Raw genomic sequence first — 16,000 nt, forward strand, 5'->3', positions numbered from 1 at the left:
TGACGCAATTTCGACTCAGAAGAAAACCTCATGGCTACAACTGCTTGAGCCTTTCAACAAAGATCCCGAAACTGGCGTGTTATTAAGTTATGATTTTTTTTCCAACGTTTACACCTGTTAAAGTCACGCATTTGCGTATATATAGCACATTATAGAGCTACCATCGCGTTCGTGTACGAAAACTTTTACCAGTAATTTGGTCATCGCATGAAAATTTCCCTTCTAATTAGCATAAAAGTTGCTCATTTTGGTGATAGAACTATTAGCGGTATTGCCTGATCACTGCACGGAAACTGGACGACTCGGTAGTACCATTTGGGAAAGTGATTTGCTTTTCTTATTTTTCGTAGCACAATCATCCGACTCATTGCCTTGATAAAACAATATGCAATATTTTCGGTAGTGCTCAGCCACCACAAAGCCTTTTGAAGAAGACTCGTTCGACACAGATCTTCCTGCCTAAATCGTGAATGCTCATGGTTTTTATGTTAATTATTGCTTTTCATCTATTTTCAACCATATGGAATGTACTTATTTCTCTAGGTAATGCCTTTTGGTCCTCATGGTCATTGGTTGGCATTAGTTATCGGCACTACTCATACTGCTCAGCCCATTTTTAGGTGAGCTTTCTGTAACTAGTGTCTTTCCTTGTGCTTGCTTGTATTTTGCAGTTTTCGTGCGGCTTCAAACAGAACAGTTTTAGTTTATTCCCCTCGATTATTGTAATCCTTCGCATCTCGAATTGGTAGAAGTTTATGTCATCTGCGAAATACCCGTAGGGGCTTGCACCCATTTGATGCTAACAGTTTCTAGTCGCCGTACTTCTGTTTATTTCAGCTGCAGAGAAGTCCTAGTTATGCGAATTGAATACCGCTATACTATTTTTCGTGCTGTCACAATGTAACCCCGAGACCTCTCTGATTGGAAATTAACGTTAGCAACCTTATTAAAGCTATGCTACATATTTCTTAAAATGGTCTGGTCGTATAATTTTAGTGGCAACGTTTCCTTTTCCCATCTCAAACTTTCTTTACAATATTAATGCTTCTAGTATCCTTCTCTATAGTTGGACCTTACTCTTTCTGTCGTGCCTCTGTCTCGTCATGTCTCAGAATGGCATTACAAGCACCACCACAAACTCAAAGGTGCGTCACATTACCCCACCCAAAGAGGAGTTGCAATCACTACCTTCATCTTTCTACAACTGTGATATCTGCGGCCTGCAAGTCAAGACGCAATCTAATCTCCGTGCTCACTTTATCAAAACCCATGGTCTTGTAAATGTTGGTCCTTTTTCAATTCATTACTAAAGACTGTTGTCTGTCTAGGATGCCAAAGATATAGCTTTTTTGCTACGAAAGAAAACGGACATATCTGATGTCTTCCATTGTCCTGCTCCCGCCTGCAAATATACCAAGTCATCGGGTGTTGGATTCTCGAAATTCTGGCATTTGAAACAGGTGAGGGTAGCCTACAAAATTGGCCCAATTTCCTGGACTGAAACATTTGCTTGTAGCCTTCCTTTCTCCTCAGCACTATCAGTTGGTACACATGAAGAAGACCTTCCAATGCGCTACCTGTGGCCAGCGATTTTCTACACCCAGTGCACAAGCCTACCATGCGAAGTCGTGTGGCACGCATTTCGAGTGCCCAGTCTGTGGGCGGAAATACAAGGCCAAGAAGTTTCTCAACCAGCATGCGCGTCGCTCCGGACATGATGTTCGGGCGAGGTTCGTTATGTGCCTTTCTTTACTCTTAGCTTCCTCCCGCGACGTATGAGCCCGATAATGCGTGTATGGTGAATGTAGAATGTAAGAATCATTTCTGATTAATTCGAATATCAAATACCATAAGGACGGTAAATCTGATTCACAACGAAGAAGTTCGTTCCTTATTGTGGAGATACTTCAAGTGCCTTATGTCAGTTGAATTGCATTGCAAAGGGGTTCATTCGGTAGTTTAAAATAAATAGAATTTAGAACATTACTCAGCTGACCATCTGTTCTTTCCACCTTGTCGGAGGCTGTTGCATTTTTTACTCAAAGGTGCTTTTGATGCGTTAGATCTGCGTTTCTCCCTTATTGCCATACAGCGAATTCATTTTACACCTCAACTGCAATGACTTCACCGCGGAACTAATTTAAGTGAGCATGCCAGAAAGGTGATTTCCATATTACTTAGAGTCTCCCACTTATATTTTCTCACCAGTATATTGTCGTTCGGGTGGCTTTTCGACCTATGCTACGTTTTCTTCGATTTGAAGGCGAGGCAAACATCAGTTTTCGGACTTGATAGAAACCCTTTGGAAGTAGAGATCAACTTGCGCCATTACCTCGAATAATCGTCTTGTTACTGTTTTACAGGGAGCAGTAAGTGATCAATTACCGTTAATTTTACCATTAGAGTCCCAGATGATTTTAAAATTTTATTTCTGTTCATTAAATGTGAAAGACATAGATTTGGTCGGCTAAATTTACCTGTAGTGCTCAAGTACCTCATTTGGGAACTGAATAAACGTCTTGCATTTACGGAACCGGATGTCCAAGGTCAACGACGTCTGATGAGTGGTCTAACATTACTATTATCTATTTTTTACGAAGCATTTTGAAGCCTAGGCATACGATGCTGGTCGACAAACGTAAACTACATTAGTCAGTTGGCCATTTTTATGAGGGACTTGTTTTTGATTGGACCGCCCAGGTTAGTGCTGGCAGGACAACAAAAAAAATATTCAATCGGAATTTCATTGCCCATTTATCGGTGCAAAAAGGTCACCGTCAGGATCGTGAAAGCCCTTATAGGGCGTAAACTCCTAGTTTAGGACTTAGTAGTCCCTGACTTGTTCTATTGACTGTTCCTGTTTTTTGGTCAATTTAAAGGAGTAATGCCAGTATTTCGAATAAATATTTTGATGTCTAATTCTCCCTCCCCCGATTTTCTGTCAACTGATATCTTTTTGCAGTGTCTAGTTTGAGTGAAATCTGATTGTCAAATCTTTGGAAACTCGTTTCTATATTGTATTATTATATAATATAAAAACTAGATATCTTCGTCTATTACAAGTTTTGATATTACGGCTTGGTAACATAACACGACGTTACTGAACTCGAATGTTCAAAGTTGGTGACTTGTTGAGCGGTCTGATATTGGCATAGTCTTTTTCTATATAGGTTGATAATGTAGCTTCTCGAGCCTCTCTGCGATCCTAGTAAGCCATACCGGAACTCTCTTATTCAAGACTGGTGGCGTCAGCCTCATTCATTCCTGAGCTGATGAAATTTTTGCCTCACCTATCAACTGGATCATACAATAATGCCCAACTCTCATCGAAGCACCTGAGGTTGTTCCTAGTAGGTGAACCAGAGGGAGCTGTCGCAATCACCAGACTTAGAATCATTTGAACATCACATGGAATTCCAGATATTAGATAGTACCTTACAAGTTTTTGCCTCATGCCGGATAAACACGCATTACTATAGTTATGGGGTTTGTGGTATTAGTAGTTGTCCTGCATACTTAAAATAATTTCCGTATTGTCCCTTGCTCATTTTTAAGAGAACCTATCCCCAGACAAGATCGTGTAGCTTATATCTGTCGGCCTAATAAACATTAGCTGCTTCTTTTCCAGGGCGTCAGCATCGAGAACCACACCAGTCGTAAGGCAGCAATCATCAGTCAACTTGCCCACTGAATCAGTTCTCACTACTGCGGGGAATGAGCAACGTGAGGCACAGACACCCACCAGATTGGCCATTCTTCCGCTGCTCATTCTTCCCCTCGGCGTTGGCACTGACCAGGCCTCCGTTTCTGCTGCCACTACCTCTGCTGCTTCCCTTGTGGGTGAAGTGATTGCCCAATTGCGGACCAATCTCACTGTTCTTCCACCTGTTGTCTCTACTCCCTCCACTCCCTCCGTTGGCGGCTGTCCTGGTCCAGCGGTCCAGCTCAACAGTCTCGCTTATAGTCCAGAGGTGGACTTCGTTTTTTTTATAAAAAAAACTTCAGAAATGTTTGCTTACCTGGTTTGATTGTGACAGCGCTGAAACGTTTACACCTCCATTAACACAGTTAAATCAATGCAGTTTTCTGCGGTGAACATCAGACCGCTGTAGTGCATGGATTGATCAGATGGCATAAAGAAAGTCGACATTGTTGGCTTTTTGAAGGAAAGTGGCCACTCCTTATTCAGTGGACTGAAACTACGACTCCCCATCTTGGTCTGATACATAAAGTATCGAGAGTGAGTCACTAACCCAGTTGTTGACGTCTGTTGCTGTTCCGATTACGATGGAAAGAAGTCATTGCGTCAAACTTTGGTGCCAATTCTTGTACGGTATGAATTAATCTACCTTGCGTCCGAATTCTTAAATCATTTATGTACTGAACTTTCATTCAGTAATTGGCTAAATCTTTCTGCAATTCAAGGACATGCTCAAAACCCCCATGTAATCGACATCCATCTATAGACCACTTATTGACATTTTAAGACGTTGCATCGACATTTCCGCAGTCTAGTTTTCGATGAAATCAGGCACTTTATATTCACAATCCTATCAAAAACGTGTACTGGTGATCAACTGTTCATCCATTTCTAGTGGTATTTCCAGGCGCACATCTCCTCCCTTTGCTTTCACTTCCAGGCCCGACGTCCTGCTTTCGCTCTGTCTAACAGCATTGGTAACAGGGGGGGCGGTGATGATAGCGCAGGCGGTCCGACCTTCGTGCCGCTGGTGGATGTGGGGACAGCACCCCTTCGCCTATCACACACTCACACTCAAACGGATGTCAATGTACCGCCTCACTGTCCTGTACCTGCTCCAACCGCAGCGGTAACGGCGCAGCAGACCGACTTCGTCGTCTTTTACAACAATCAGCCGACACGCGACTCCTACACCGCCACGTCGCCACCCGATTGCCATCTTGCTACGGCGCAGATGTCGGTTGGAAATTCTCCGCCCCCGGCGGCCTGTAAGTTTCGCACTTACAGACAATTTCGTATTCTGTATTTTCAGAATGTCTTTTTAATAATCGAAATGCTCATGTGTCCCCTCTTTTATTCCATTGCATTCTTTTTATCGAGTGATGATAAAAAGCCTTTACTTAATACACATTTTCTGCTTCTTTTCCTGTTAATTATAGACTACTCTATTTCTCTGTTCTCCACACTTTTCCCTGAACCCTTCCCGATCTTGATTCCTTTCTAACAAAAGCCCTTTCTTAGTTTCTGATTCCTGTCAATAAGGAAATGTTTATCCTAACTCTCAAAAATTGCAGCGATTGATGGCTGTTTGAATATTTTTAATCATGTCCATAAGTTTTACCCTTAAGGAACTTAAAACGCATGGATGTGTGCAATTTAATTTGTTACTGTCATGCAGAAAGGTTGGAGGGATTAAAGTGATCAGATTCATGACTTATACTTCTTCCCCCGTTCATCTCCTTATACCTTCTCTCATCGTTTGCCTCCCAATTTATTGTCTTCAAAAGGTTGTGCGTTTTACTGCTTGCTCTAGTGTGCAAGCCGGCAATGACTCCTCCACTCCCTAAGACACTTTCAGATCCAACTGTTTGAGGTTTGTCCCAGTTACAGCCATTAAGATAAGCCTGAATCAGGTTTTTTATGAACACCATCATCAGTCTTGTCTAATGACGGTTGACTAGTTGTGGTTCCCTACATAAGGCCTTCTGATAGGTAACCTGCTGTAGTGTAGTCTGAACTTATTGTAGGCAATCGAAAATGTAGGTGCCTGTCATCTTGTTATTTCCGATGTTCCTTTACAGCATTCGAAGGGTATTTACTTGCCCTTTCTCAGTCTATTCTGCTATCTCCTTAGATTTTACTGGCAAAAGTCTGCTTACTTCATACTCCCTCCATTCCATATTCATTCTGGCCCTTAAAGTATGCCTAATTTGAATTCTTTCTCCCCCATTCCTCAATTTCTCACAATTCCCCAAGTGTATTGCCTTCTCTTCAGGTATGCAATTTGAAATTGATCATTATTTTAATCAAAATTGTTTGAAAATGTTTAGCTATGGCCTCCGTGCTATTGATGAGGCATTCCCGAAGCGCAAGCGTTCCGAAATAACTCGTTGGCAGCACGAATAGCACAGGGCGTTTTCCAAATTAGATACTGAAGTGATTCCCGATTGCAAGTAGTTTCATGGATGAAATGGAACTACTGCGATGCCAATGTTCCTAAGACTAAAAGTGTTTAAAGTGTTTTTTCTTCTCCCCCCCCCCCCCATATCCCGAGCTTTTATCTCTCCCACTGATAGAGATCATTTTTTGCGGTCATTCCCATGATACTTTCTTTTTACAATAATTGGGGTGCTTTTTTCATTGATGTCAATTAAATGAAATCGGAAAAGGGAGGGAAACGTGAGAAAGCAGGAGTCACATGCCATTGCATCATGTGAATTCTGTCCTTGCCCATAGCTTCTACAGTCCAAGAACTTTGTAATTATTTCACCGTTTAATGAATCGTACCTCCGATTTGTGATAATTTGATGCAACTTAGAGATTACTAAGGCCTTTAAATCCGTTATAAATGATTCATCTTTGAAATGACTTCTTAGGATGCTTTGCCGACTGTGTCTGTGTGAATGGGTTGTTTAGTTGAAAAGCAACTGAATGGTTTTGGGAAGGCACAAACATTCTGTTCCATCCACGTGACATCTTGTTCACCTGTAAACTTTTGACTTCAGTGCCTTTCTGATTATTTTCTCTTTTCAAATCTAGTGTTGGTGGGCTATGGATACTAGCTTTGACATTTTTTGCATCTATCAGTTTTCCCCAGCTTTCCTTGTGTTCTTAGGGTACACATTCCTCTCCCTGATTTGTTAAATATCACCAAAACACTGGTCAGGTTGTCGGGACTTAAGGCCTACCTACCACCACTATCGGCCCTCATTGCACCAGTCATTGGCAGTCTGTGTGGACTTTACCGTGCATGCAATGTGTTTTACTGCTTCGCTAAGTCTTCGTCCTGATTTGAGTGTGTGGATCGTTTAAACCACCATGTGTCAAAATCTCAATTCTTGAACCTCTGAATTACTTACTCTAGTCAGCGAATAGGATAACAGATGCTCTGTTTGTGATAAGCAAGCACTGGCGAGTTTGTCTTTCCTCAAAACCTTTCAGTTTTATTGGAAATTTTGCACGAAAGTGTGCTTACATACCTGGTTTTCCTTCGGCCCCACTTTTTACCCTCCTGACCTCGTATTTAAGTGTCCACAGTTGTTTTGACCGTTTTACAACTTTAAATTTGCCCTCTTGAAGTAACAAATTTCTTCGATGGGAAGCATCGAAAGGTGCATTAGTTTTGCCTCACACCTGGGTAATGGCGATATAGTAGGGTATTTTACTTTAGCACCTTTCCTTGTTCCTTTCTCGCTTAATGAAAGATTGATATTCCCTCCAAACTCATTTTACCACGTAGTAATGGCGTACTTCCAAATAGCAAGATGTTTTTTGCTTATTTGATCTATTGGCCTGAATATCTAAGGTTTTAAGAGCTTTCTGAATGTCGAAACTCCTCTATTTGAGGCATTCAACCGCTTTAAGTCGTCATTTCAACTTTCGACTACCTCCTAACGTACAGTTGTTCTGTGTCCGTAATGAGGAATTACCAAATTAGGTTTTAATGAATGTTGAAGTGTTAATGAATGACAGCATGGTGGATTTTGTGATGAAAAATGTCCTTCACATCTCGCGACATAGGGTAGCTGACTAGACAATGGATTAAGGCCTCATTCGTGTGTCATGAAATGTAGGAAGTTGACTTTATCTTTCTTCTTTACCTCCTCTCCAGTTCTGCCAGACATGTCCCACAGCAGCACCTACATGTCGCCGGGTCACTCAATTGAACTTCAATACCCCGAGATGAACTCCAATGGCACCATGACCACCTACCACTCCCAACAGCCGCCACAAGCACAGCACCATGCATTCCAGCAGACCACCGTCATTCCCACCACCGCGGTGTCGTCTGCCACGGGGGCATCTCTCTATCTCCCCTCTGACACCTCTGAAGGCGGGTGCTATAACGCCTTTGCTGCTGCTGGTAAGCTCTTCTGCCTCTTAGCTTTTCCCCCTTCATTTTCTTATCCCCTTTGGATCCGAAGCATTGGGTGTAGTCTAGAGGTATTCTTCCTTCATTCTTTCCTTTTCACTTGCCTCATCTTTTGTACTAGCAAAGCATGGTTCAGTCTTCAACTATGCATTTTGTGTAGATAACAACAAAGACCTTTTCCATTGGCTTAGCAAATCTCTACTCTACTCTCCTAAATCTACACCGATTGTGTCGGCTTGCATCGCTTGTAATGCACAACACCCATTCTTCTCCCTTGCTCCTTTGATCATCTCGAGTCCAGTGCGGTGTCAAAGCCACATCAAAAGATGCTCTTAGTCATAAGAATGCAACCAACGTGAAGTTTGGAGCTCATTAAATTAACTAATCCTTGTTCGTGATATAATACTAATCAAAATAGCTATTACTGCGTTACTTCAGAATTCTGACATGATATGCGTGAGTTCACGAGTGCAGAGCGGTCTTAAGTTAGTGGATAGGGTCTCACGATAGCCTAACCTTATCACCTGCTTAATTCCTTTCGCAGTGGTAACTTTACCGTTTACACCAATTGTTTCGAAACTTTCTCTTCTCATTCATCGTCCGGCTTTGCAATTGTGACCCAGCTTTGATAGTACGTAACTCGTATGTTCCTGCTTCGTTTCCAAGTTTTGGACATCTCCTTGCATGGTCAGCAGGTGGAGTTGTTTCGCGTTTCTTTGGTAAATATCCACTTCAACTGCCCCAAACTCCTTATCCATTTCCCTGCCCGTCTGCGTGCTTGCGGCGATTAAATTAATCTATAGTTTATTGCATTGCTCCTCTCTTGCTGTTTGTTTTGTCTTGCGTCACGTTTGTTGCTATTGTGTCACTTGAGGTCTATCAGAGAGGTTTTTACGGAAAAACCTAAAACATGCGCAACTGGTGCGAAGGGCGTATCTTGATGGACCGGGTCTCCATATATTATCATGACATTGCAGAACTTGTCATGCTTTGTGCATCGCCGGTTTTACCTTTTCACTACATTGCTCCAGATTTTTGACCCCACTTGTGTGTCTTTAGCTAAGTAGGTAGTCCTCTGTCCTATTCTCACGATCTTCTAGGCTTATTGCTTGCCTGATTTCTTTTCCACTGGTAATTTTAGTGCCCACATTGACCGACTCGGCTGTCATGGATCATTTGCACTTTCTTTCATCCTATCGACGGTCGAGCATCGAAATTATACAGCAGCACATCCTATCATTGGTTTCTATTCCGATTTCACGGGGATGACAGTTGATATCCCTTCGTTACATCTGTGCAGATTCGCATCCCTCCACCATCTCACCTCCCCCTAGCCTGCGCTTTCTCCTTTCCCTTCCTGAGTTCGGATTATTTGCTCTTGTTATAGTTGAAGGTGCGTTGGGAACAGGATTCTACAGATACCTTTATTACAATTGACCATGTGCCAAACACAAACCGTATTGTGCCAATAACGTGGCCGGCAGCATGACTGTGTGATAGTGTGGATTGTGATAATTAACCACTTTGTGCATGATCATCGGTCCTACTTTTGGGATGTCTTTCACAATACCACTAGTGCCCATCAAAATCACTCGCATTATCAAAGTGAGTTTTTGTTGCTCTTGGGAAAAATTACCACTTCTTCGATGGGGGTCTCCTTTACAATATGTTCTTTGTTAGATAAGATTAATGGAAGAGCTTTCGTCCTGTGCCATGTCCTAAGCAAATGTAACATTTTGTACACTTTTACTTACTTTATAGCTTCTTCATTGGATAGCCACTATTGCATCCTTAGGTTTTTTCACTTCTTTTGCCATGTGACCCACTTTTTCTCCTGAGATGGGTGTTGTTGAAATTTGATACAGTTTTTTAGACTTTTCTGGAGTAAATTTCCGCGGTTTCATCCAAAATTTTGGTACAACTGGTAGTCGGTGCTATCATTTACGTCTGACGTTGGCGCAGCACTCATAATGCCCCCGGCGAAGTTTATGAGCAACTTGACTAGATCCCTAGGCTGAGCTACGCGAAACTGATCTATCGGCGTCTTGTCACAAAGGGAGAATTTACACAGAGCATACTGCTTTGCATTGTGACCGTGCATGTAAATTGGGTTAGTTAGTCACCAAACCTTAATCGTGGCCAAGGGGTGGACTTAACTCACCGTGCCGTTGGAGCATGCCGCTAGTCGTGACCCGACATGCGCATACGCGCATGCGTATGTAGATGCGTAATTAGCTGTTCTCGAATCTGAGGCCATCATCAATTGCCCCCATACACGGCGTTAGCTACTCTCCTTTTCTTATTTTCACCGGTTTACTCTTTCAGTGGCAAGCGGGAGTGCACCCCTTTCATGTTGTAATTGGACCCACCATTGAGTGATTCGTATGATGCGCTTGTTTATTTCCATTCTTGGCTGTTAGCACTCATTGTGAATTTGCTTAAGGGGTGCAGCACCGGTTTTGTTGCACGTCAATCGCAGCACTGCCATTCGTTCAGCATACTTTTCAAGTGTGCTAAAGTGGTACTGAGATAGTGGGAAGTGCTAATAATGGCCGGTATATTCCATGGCTGACACAGCTATCTAGAAGACTGCTTTGTCTTACATTCTTTTATTACAGTGATCTAGTGGTTTTAGCATTGACTTGCGCTTTGCTTAGGATGGATTAATTTCCTTGTTTTCCGCCCCAGTTTCTAACACGATTTAAAATTATCCCGAATAGAAATTTTGTTGGTTTTTAACTTCTCAAAGTCATCTGCATCTGTTATACAGCAAAAACCGCCGAAATTTCTTTTAAAAGATTATGCTGTTTTGAAAGCCAAAAATAGCTAAAATTTATGAGGAAATTATCGACTATAAAACTGAGCGCCTCATGAATTTGTGCTTTCCTTCCTTGATAGCCTCATATCGCCATATTTTTCCCACATTATCGAATGATAGAACTGCCAAATACCAATTGCTATTGCAATGTTCCGGTTATAAAGTAGCTGTGGTCTCTCACCTTACAGCTCTCGCTTTAATAATGACTGAAATTCCTAGATGAAATCTATTTTTTACTTTGTTAGCACTCTTGGGAGTTGGGTGTCGATGTGGCCCTATGATGCCCATTAATCCATGTCCACTCGACTTGCCATTAACCGATCTTTTGTGATATGGTGATTGGAGCTAACAAGAAAGTAGTGGAGAATACCATTACTGATAGACTGATGCATATCTGGGCTTTGTAATGCATGTGCATAATTAATTGCACGAATTGGTCGAGGCCTTACAAGTGACAACAAGTCTTTGCAGTGAACCATGTTGAAAGATGTGTGACACTGAATCACCACCTTCACTAGCTTTCATAACTATCAAGCCTGTGATCAAATTGAGCGATTTGCGCAGATTTTTTCCAATGGTTCGGGCCACGAATATTGACCCCAAGAGATGCTTCTTCTATGAGTAAGTGATAGTAATTGCTCGAAAGATACGACTTTGATAGTGCTACACATTCTCCTCATGAGTTCTGCAGTTGGTTAGGTGTGTGGCATATTAAATATTGCATCATTCCTTCTCCACTTTAGCGTTTATGTCCCCTCTCTAACCTGGTGTTATCTGCGCTTTCCACTTTCTAGGTAATAATGGTCCTGCTAGATTACTTCTGGATTATGTTATACCTAGTCAGTCGGCGGGTTATATGCTTCCGAAGGGTAGTATTGCATCAGTTACCAGGCTTGTGAGCCATGGTGATGCCTCCGTAATATGCCCACTTTAACCCATTAATTCAAATCTACCTTAATTGGCGTCCCTATAGTCTTGGTAATTGTATTCTAACCGGCACTTAAAGTGCTTCGAACAGTCAAAAAAGGGTTGATTTATTTGGAGCACAAAGTTCATGTAGTCTACCTTTAATAAGTGATGGGATCCACCTGAAAAGGCGAAAAGGCCGCCAAACCGAGACTCCATTTAAAGACAAAACATGCTTATTCGCATGTGTTGATGGTCGAATATGGGTACTCGTGTTTCATATCAAAAGTGAAATCAACGTACAACACTGATCCTAGGAAGAGTTTGCCCTTCCTCGGATCAGTGCCATTTGGAATCATGCCCCTTAATGCGTATAAATACGGACTCTGCTTGATCGTGCAGTTAGTCCGGCGTAGTGTCCATACTTAGAACGTCATACGAATGTTCGACCACTCCAAGGATCTTGGAGGGGATAATGTCTATCAATCGCTGGAGGGTAGTCGGAACAGTCTTCAACCGGTAGTATTGGAACAGTCAGCGGTATGTTTTAAAGGCCAGTAGTTAACGGTACTGATGTAACCTTAGCTTGAAAGTGGGCGTGGACGTTGTGCCTGTTTACGCACGGTATGAATGGTACCTAGTCCAGGTTCATCTAGTCAAACCAGTATGTGCCTTGGTGGTGTAGGACGTTTTGAGAATAATATGGTGCAGAAGTAAGCGCAGTACTACAGCTGTCCGAAGACCCTTATTTGTCCACCACGGGTACTGACGGCGGTTCGGGAGGTATAGCTAATCCATGATTATCGGATTCAGTATCATGGCTTCGCCGAAAGGATGTTGATGTCCGAGGCAGTGTTTAACCGTAGTTGTACTGACTGGCCCTTGAATTGGGGGAAAGTTTACTTCCAACGGTCATTTTCATTGGTTTGGAAAGTGATCGGGCTGCGCCCTTTGACTTACTTTGACCTCGGTGTTCGGTTTATTGCTAGTGGTATCCATCTTTGTGGCCACCGGTATTTTAATGGCGACGCCGGTGCTGATTGTGAGGACAAAACTTGAAATGGTGCTAGGCTCTTCTTGCTAGTTCAATCCAAGTGCGTGCGTCTCGACACTTCCGCAGCTTCAAAACTGAATTTAACTGTCTCCATAAAGCTGGCAAGCTCAAATCACTTCCATCAGGTCACCCAAAAAAGTAGGTAATGATGAAGAGCACAATGGGAGAGTTTCTTATCCATGGAGTGAAGCTAATCTATATTGCATAATGCATGCGCATGAACAATTGTACGCATTTGACAAATTCCTGCAATCTGCAGCAGGTTATTTCAACGAGCTTTAAAGAACAGGCAATACTAGCGATCCACAAGCAATTTCTATAAATTTATACATCCGCATACAAAAACTTTGGACTGTTATGTTGATCTTTGTTTAATAGCCATTTCACTACTATTGGGGAACATATGGTGATAGAACTCATTTCAACGATGAGTTTGTTATTCCCATTATCTTCAGATATTGGTGAATATTGACGACAACCCCATATCCGATACTCCTTGGGCGTATTCCAGTGTTGGGTGAAGTGAATGCCGATGAAGAACCAGTGCCGCTAGACAATTCCCATCATGGCATGTTTCAGTTAATCATTCCTGATGTTTCTCGATCGCTAAGGAAAATGTTTTACATGGTTCTCGAGAGGTACAAAAGATATTTCTTGCGATAAGCAGCAACAGCAGAGGCATACATGGTCTACAACTTGTTCTCATCACATAGAGCCCAGATAATGCAAACCCACATTGCTGCTTGATTTCTCATTTTCTGAGCTCACTCCCGCTCATTTCTTGTGCATTTTTTCCGGTGTGTCTATATGTGCGTGTGTGTGAAGTTTCCTTGGCTTCTGGGCAACTTTGTGCCTGTAGTAGTAGTGACCCTCGTTTACTTTTGCTTTTAACGTCTGTACATGCGCCTCCACCGACACTGGGCTATCAGGGTAGTAACCTAAGCGGAGACGAGCATTAATTGCGCAGTCACATTTCCAAATCAGTTTGCTGCTTTGTGGTATGGTAGTGTGAACATAGACCCTCCTCCAACAGTTCTGTCGATTTTCCGCAGCTGCACGAAGGCATGAAACGGAGAGCAGTATTCCAAAAACCTAGTGAATTGCGGAGTGGGATCGCTCCGTTGGACCGTAGAATGCGTGGAACCACACAATTCCTTTCCCAAAGTAGTCATTAATCATGCTCTTGCTGCTCAGCTGAGTCGATTCTTTGATTCGTAATCGTGATTATGCTACCCGGAGCTTCGTGAATCGTCTTGCCCCTTTTTTTCTTAATAGGCCTCCTAGTTCTAGCGTTACGTTCCTTTGCCTACTATCTCATCTTATGTTCTGGTGATTTTGTTTTTTTCTTCGTGGTTGTCGGTTTGATCCAACTTATTTGATTTACCTCTGTCAATTGCTCAATTTGATTGAAGGATCCCATTTCAGAAGCACATCTTAAACTAAGAGAGTGGGAAAGAAGTTGAATAATTTAATTTTGCTATCCAACCAGCGACTTATGCGCGGTTGATAGGCATGATCTCCCAGCCTCGTTGCTGAATCGCCAATTGTGATGATTGGGTGGGTGAAACTACTTTGCCTGCGTAGTCCCTATCATAAAATTGGGGGCTTTCTGCATCGATAACCTGACTTTATCCAGCGTTTTTTCCTCTGAAAATGTTCCATTACATTACCAGCAGATGTGTTTCATTATGGAAATGAAGTGCGCTTCATTGATTAACCTTTTGGGGGTGTGATGTAGTGTGACGAATGTGTGAATTACGTTGAATACATGTTCCGTAGGATTGCAGAAGAGGTTATATATTTAGTGACGGAAATTTCTTGTGGCACCTCGAGTCGTAGCTGAAGTCGACTTGCGAACATGTATCATTTACGTACCGAAGGACTGGGGGGAGGGGCTGTGAACGCGGCTTGTAGTGATCTGTAGATGGACTCATTCTCCTTGAATTTCTTACTGCAAGTCCGCTAGTGAGGAGTAAGGCCTCTTCTCACAAGACACCGCAATCCAAGACCTCCTGTCCCGTCGCCGAAAACTTGTGAGATCTCATATTGATGTTTAGGGTGAGGAAGGGTGCATAGCACTTCATCTTCCGTATGTCCCTGATGATGTTTCTCCAGGTTATGGACTTTCACTGATTGTCACGTGCTAAATAAACAATTGGGACAGTTTGAGAATATAAGTAGTGGAGAGTTGACGCTTAAAAGCATATTTTTTTGCCCTTAAAGGCTAAAAAATACAGAGCTGTACTTACAAGCTCCCGACCCTTCTCCTGAAATAGCACTTAACTCGTGATAAATTACAATACACATAGTCGACCGGGTGCTTGGTTGATTGACACGTGCTTTTGTCATCATTGTTTCATCAATATTTTTACGTAAGATCCAAGCACGTAGTGTCAACCTCGTTTTGAAATTATCTGCTGAAAAGCACCTAAGAGAAACGCCAAGAAATCCGTCAGCTTCTTATTTTAAAGGCTTTTATTTTATCAGACCTTCCATATACTCCACGCGCTCCCTCTAGATTTTTAACATTACGAGGCACACCCGATTTGCCAGTTGACTTGAACAAGTCCGGCCACATTATTATTCCGGATACAGTATGACATCAAAACTTGTGCAATCAAAACCTATTTTCGACCCTGGTAGCGAGTATGCTGAAAAATGAGGTAATTCCTACCTCATATTTACCTCTCCCACAGGCTCCAACACCTCGCCTTACAGTGGCGAATGGCGCAATCTGCGTCGGCTAGACGGCCAATCGGCCAACTCAGTGGCCGTGGAGACCACCCTCGATTTGGCCAATTTCGACGCGAGTAATTCAGGCAACTGCTACTGGCCACCAGCGGAGAGCTTTGCACACATGCAAACGCAGACGGTGTGCGACGCAGACGACTTGGAACAGTGGTTCAATAACGTGCACACACAGACCTCCACCGCCGCCGCCTCCACGCAACAGCAGTCCAGCTGGACGTCGCTGTTTGCCAACGATGGGGTTTGTGTAGGTGTGAACACGGAGATGCTGATGACTCCAGAGCATGGAGGCAGTCCATAGGCCTCTGCTTCCCCTCTTCTGTCTTCTCTTCCACTGCCTTTAGCAACTGTCCTCGTACCTCTCCTGGACAGACTGTTTTTTATGCGCACACACACACTCAC

General features: G+C 42.8%; 1 protein-coding gene across 1 annotated transcript; it reads left to right on the forward strand. All coding sequences in view use genetic code 11, as the record gives it.

Moving 5' to 3' along the window:
* Window positions 1-1,103: 1,103 nt before the first annotated feature.
* EGR_01246 (ATM interactor) lies at window positions 1,104-15,899 on the forward strand (the record flags this gene model as incomplete). The annotated part of the gene is made up of 8 exons (XM_024490495.1): window positions 1,104-1,283; window positions 1,329-1,460; window positions 1,534-1,730; window positions 3,629-3,971; window positions 4,641-4,968; window positions 7,812-8,063; window positions 9,373-9,465; window positions 15,547-15,899. 8 exons carry the CDS (start codon window positions 1,104-1,106, stop codon window positions 15,897-15,899), a joined length of 1,878 nt encoding a protein of 625 aa, XP_024355314.1.
* Between the last annotated feature and the right edge of the window lie 101 nt (window positions 15,900-16,000).

This window comes from Echinococcus granulosus (assembly GCF_000524195.1).
Source record: "Echinococcus granulosus chromosome Unknown EG_S00004, whole genome shotgun sequence".
Classification (NCBI taxonomy): Eukaryota; Metazoa; Platyhelminthes; class Cestoda; order Cyclophyllidea; family Taeniidae; genus Echinococcus; species Echinococcus granulosus.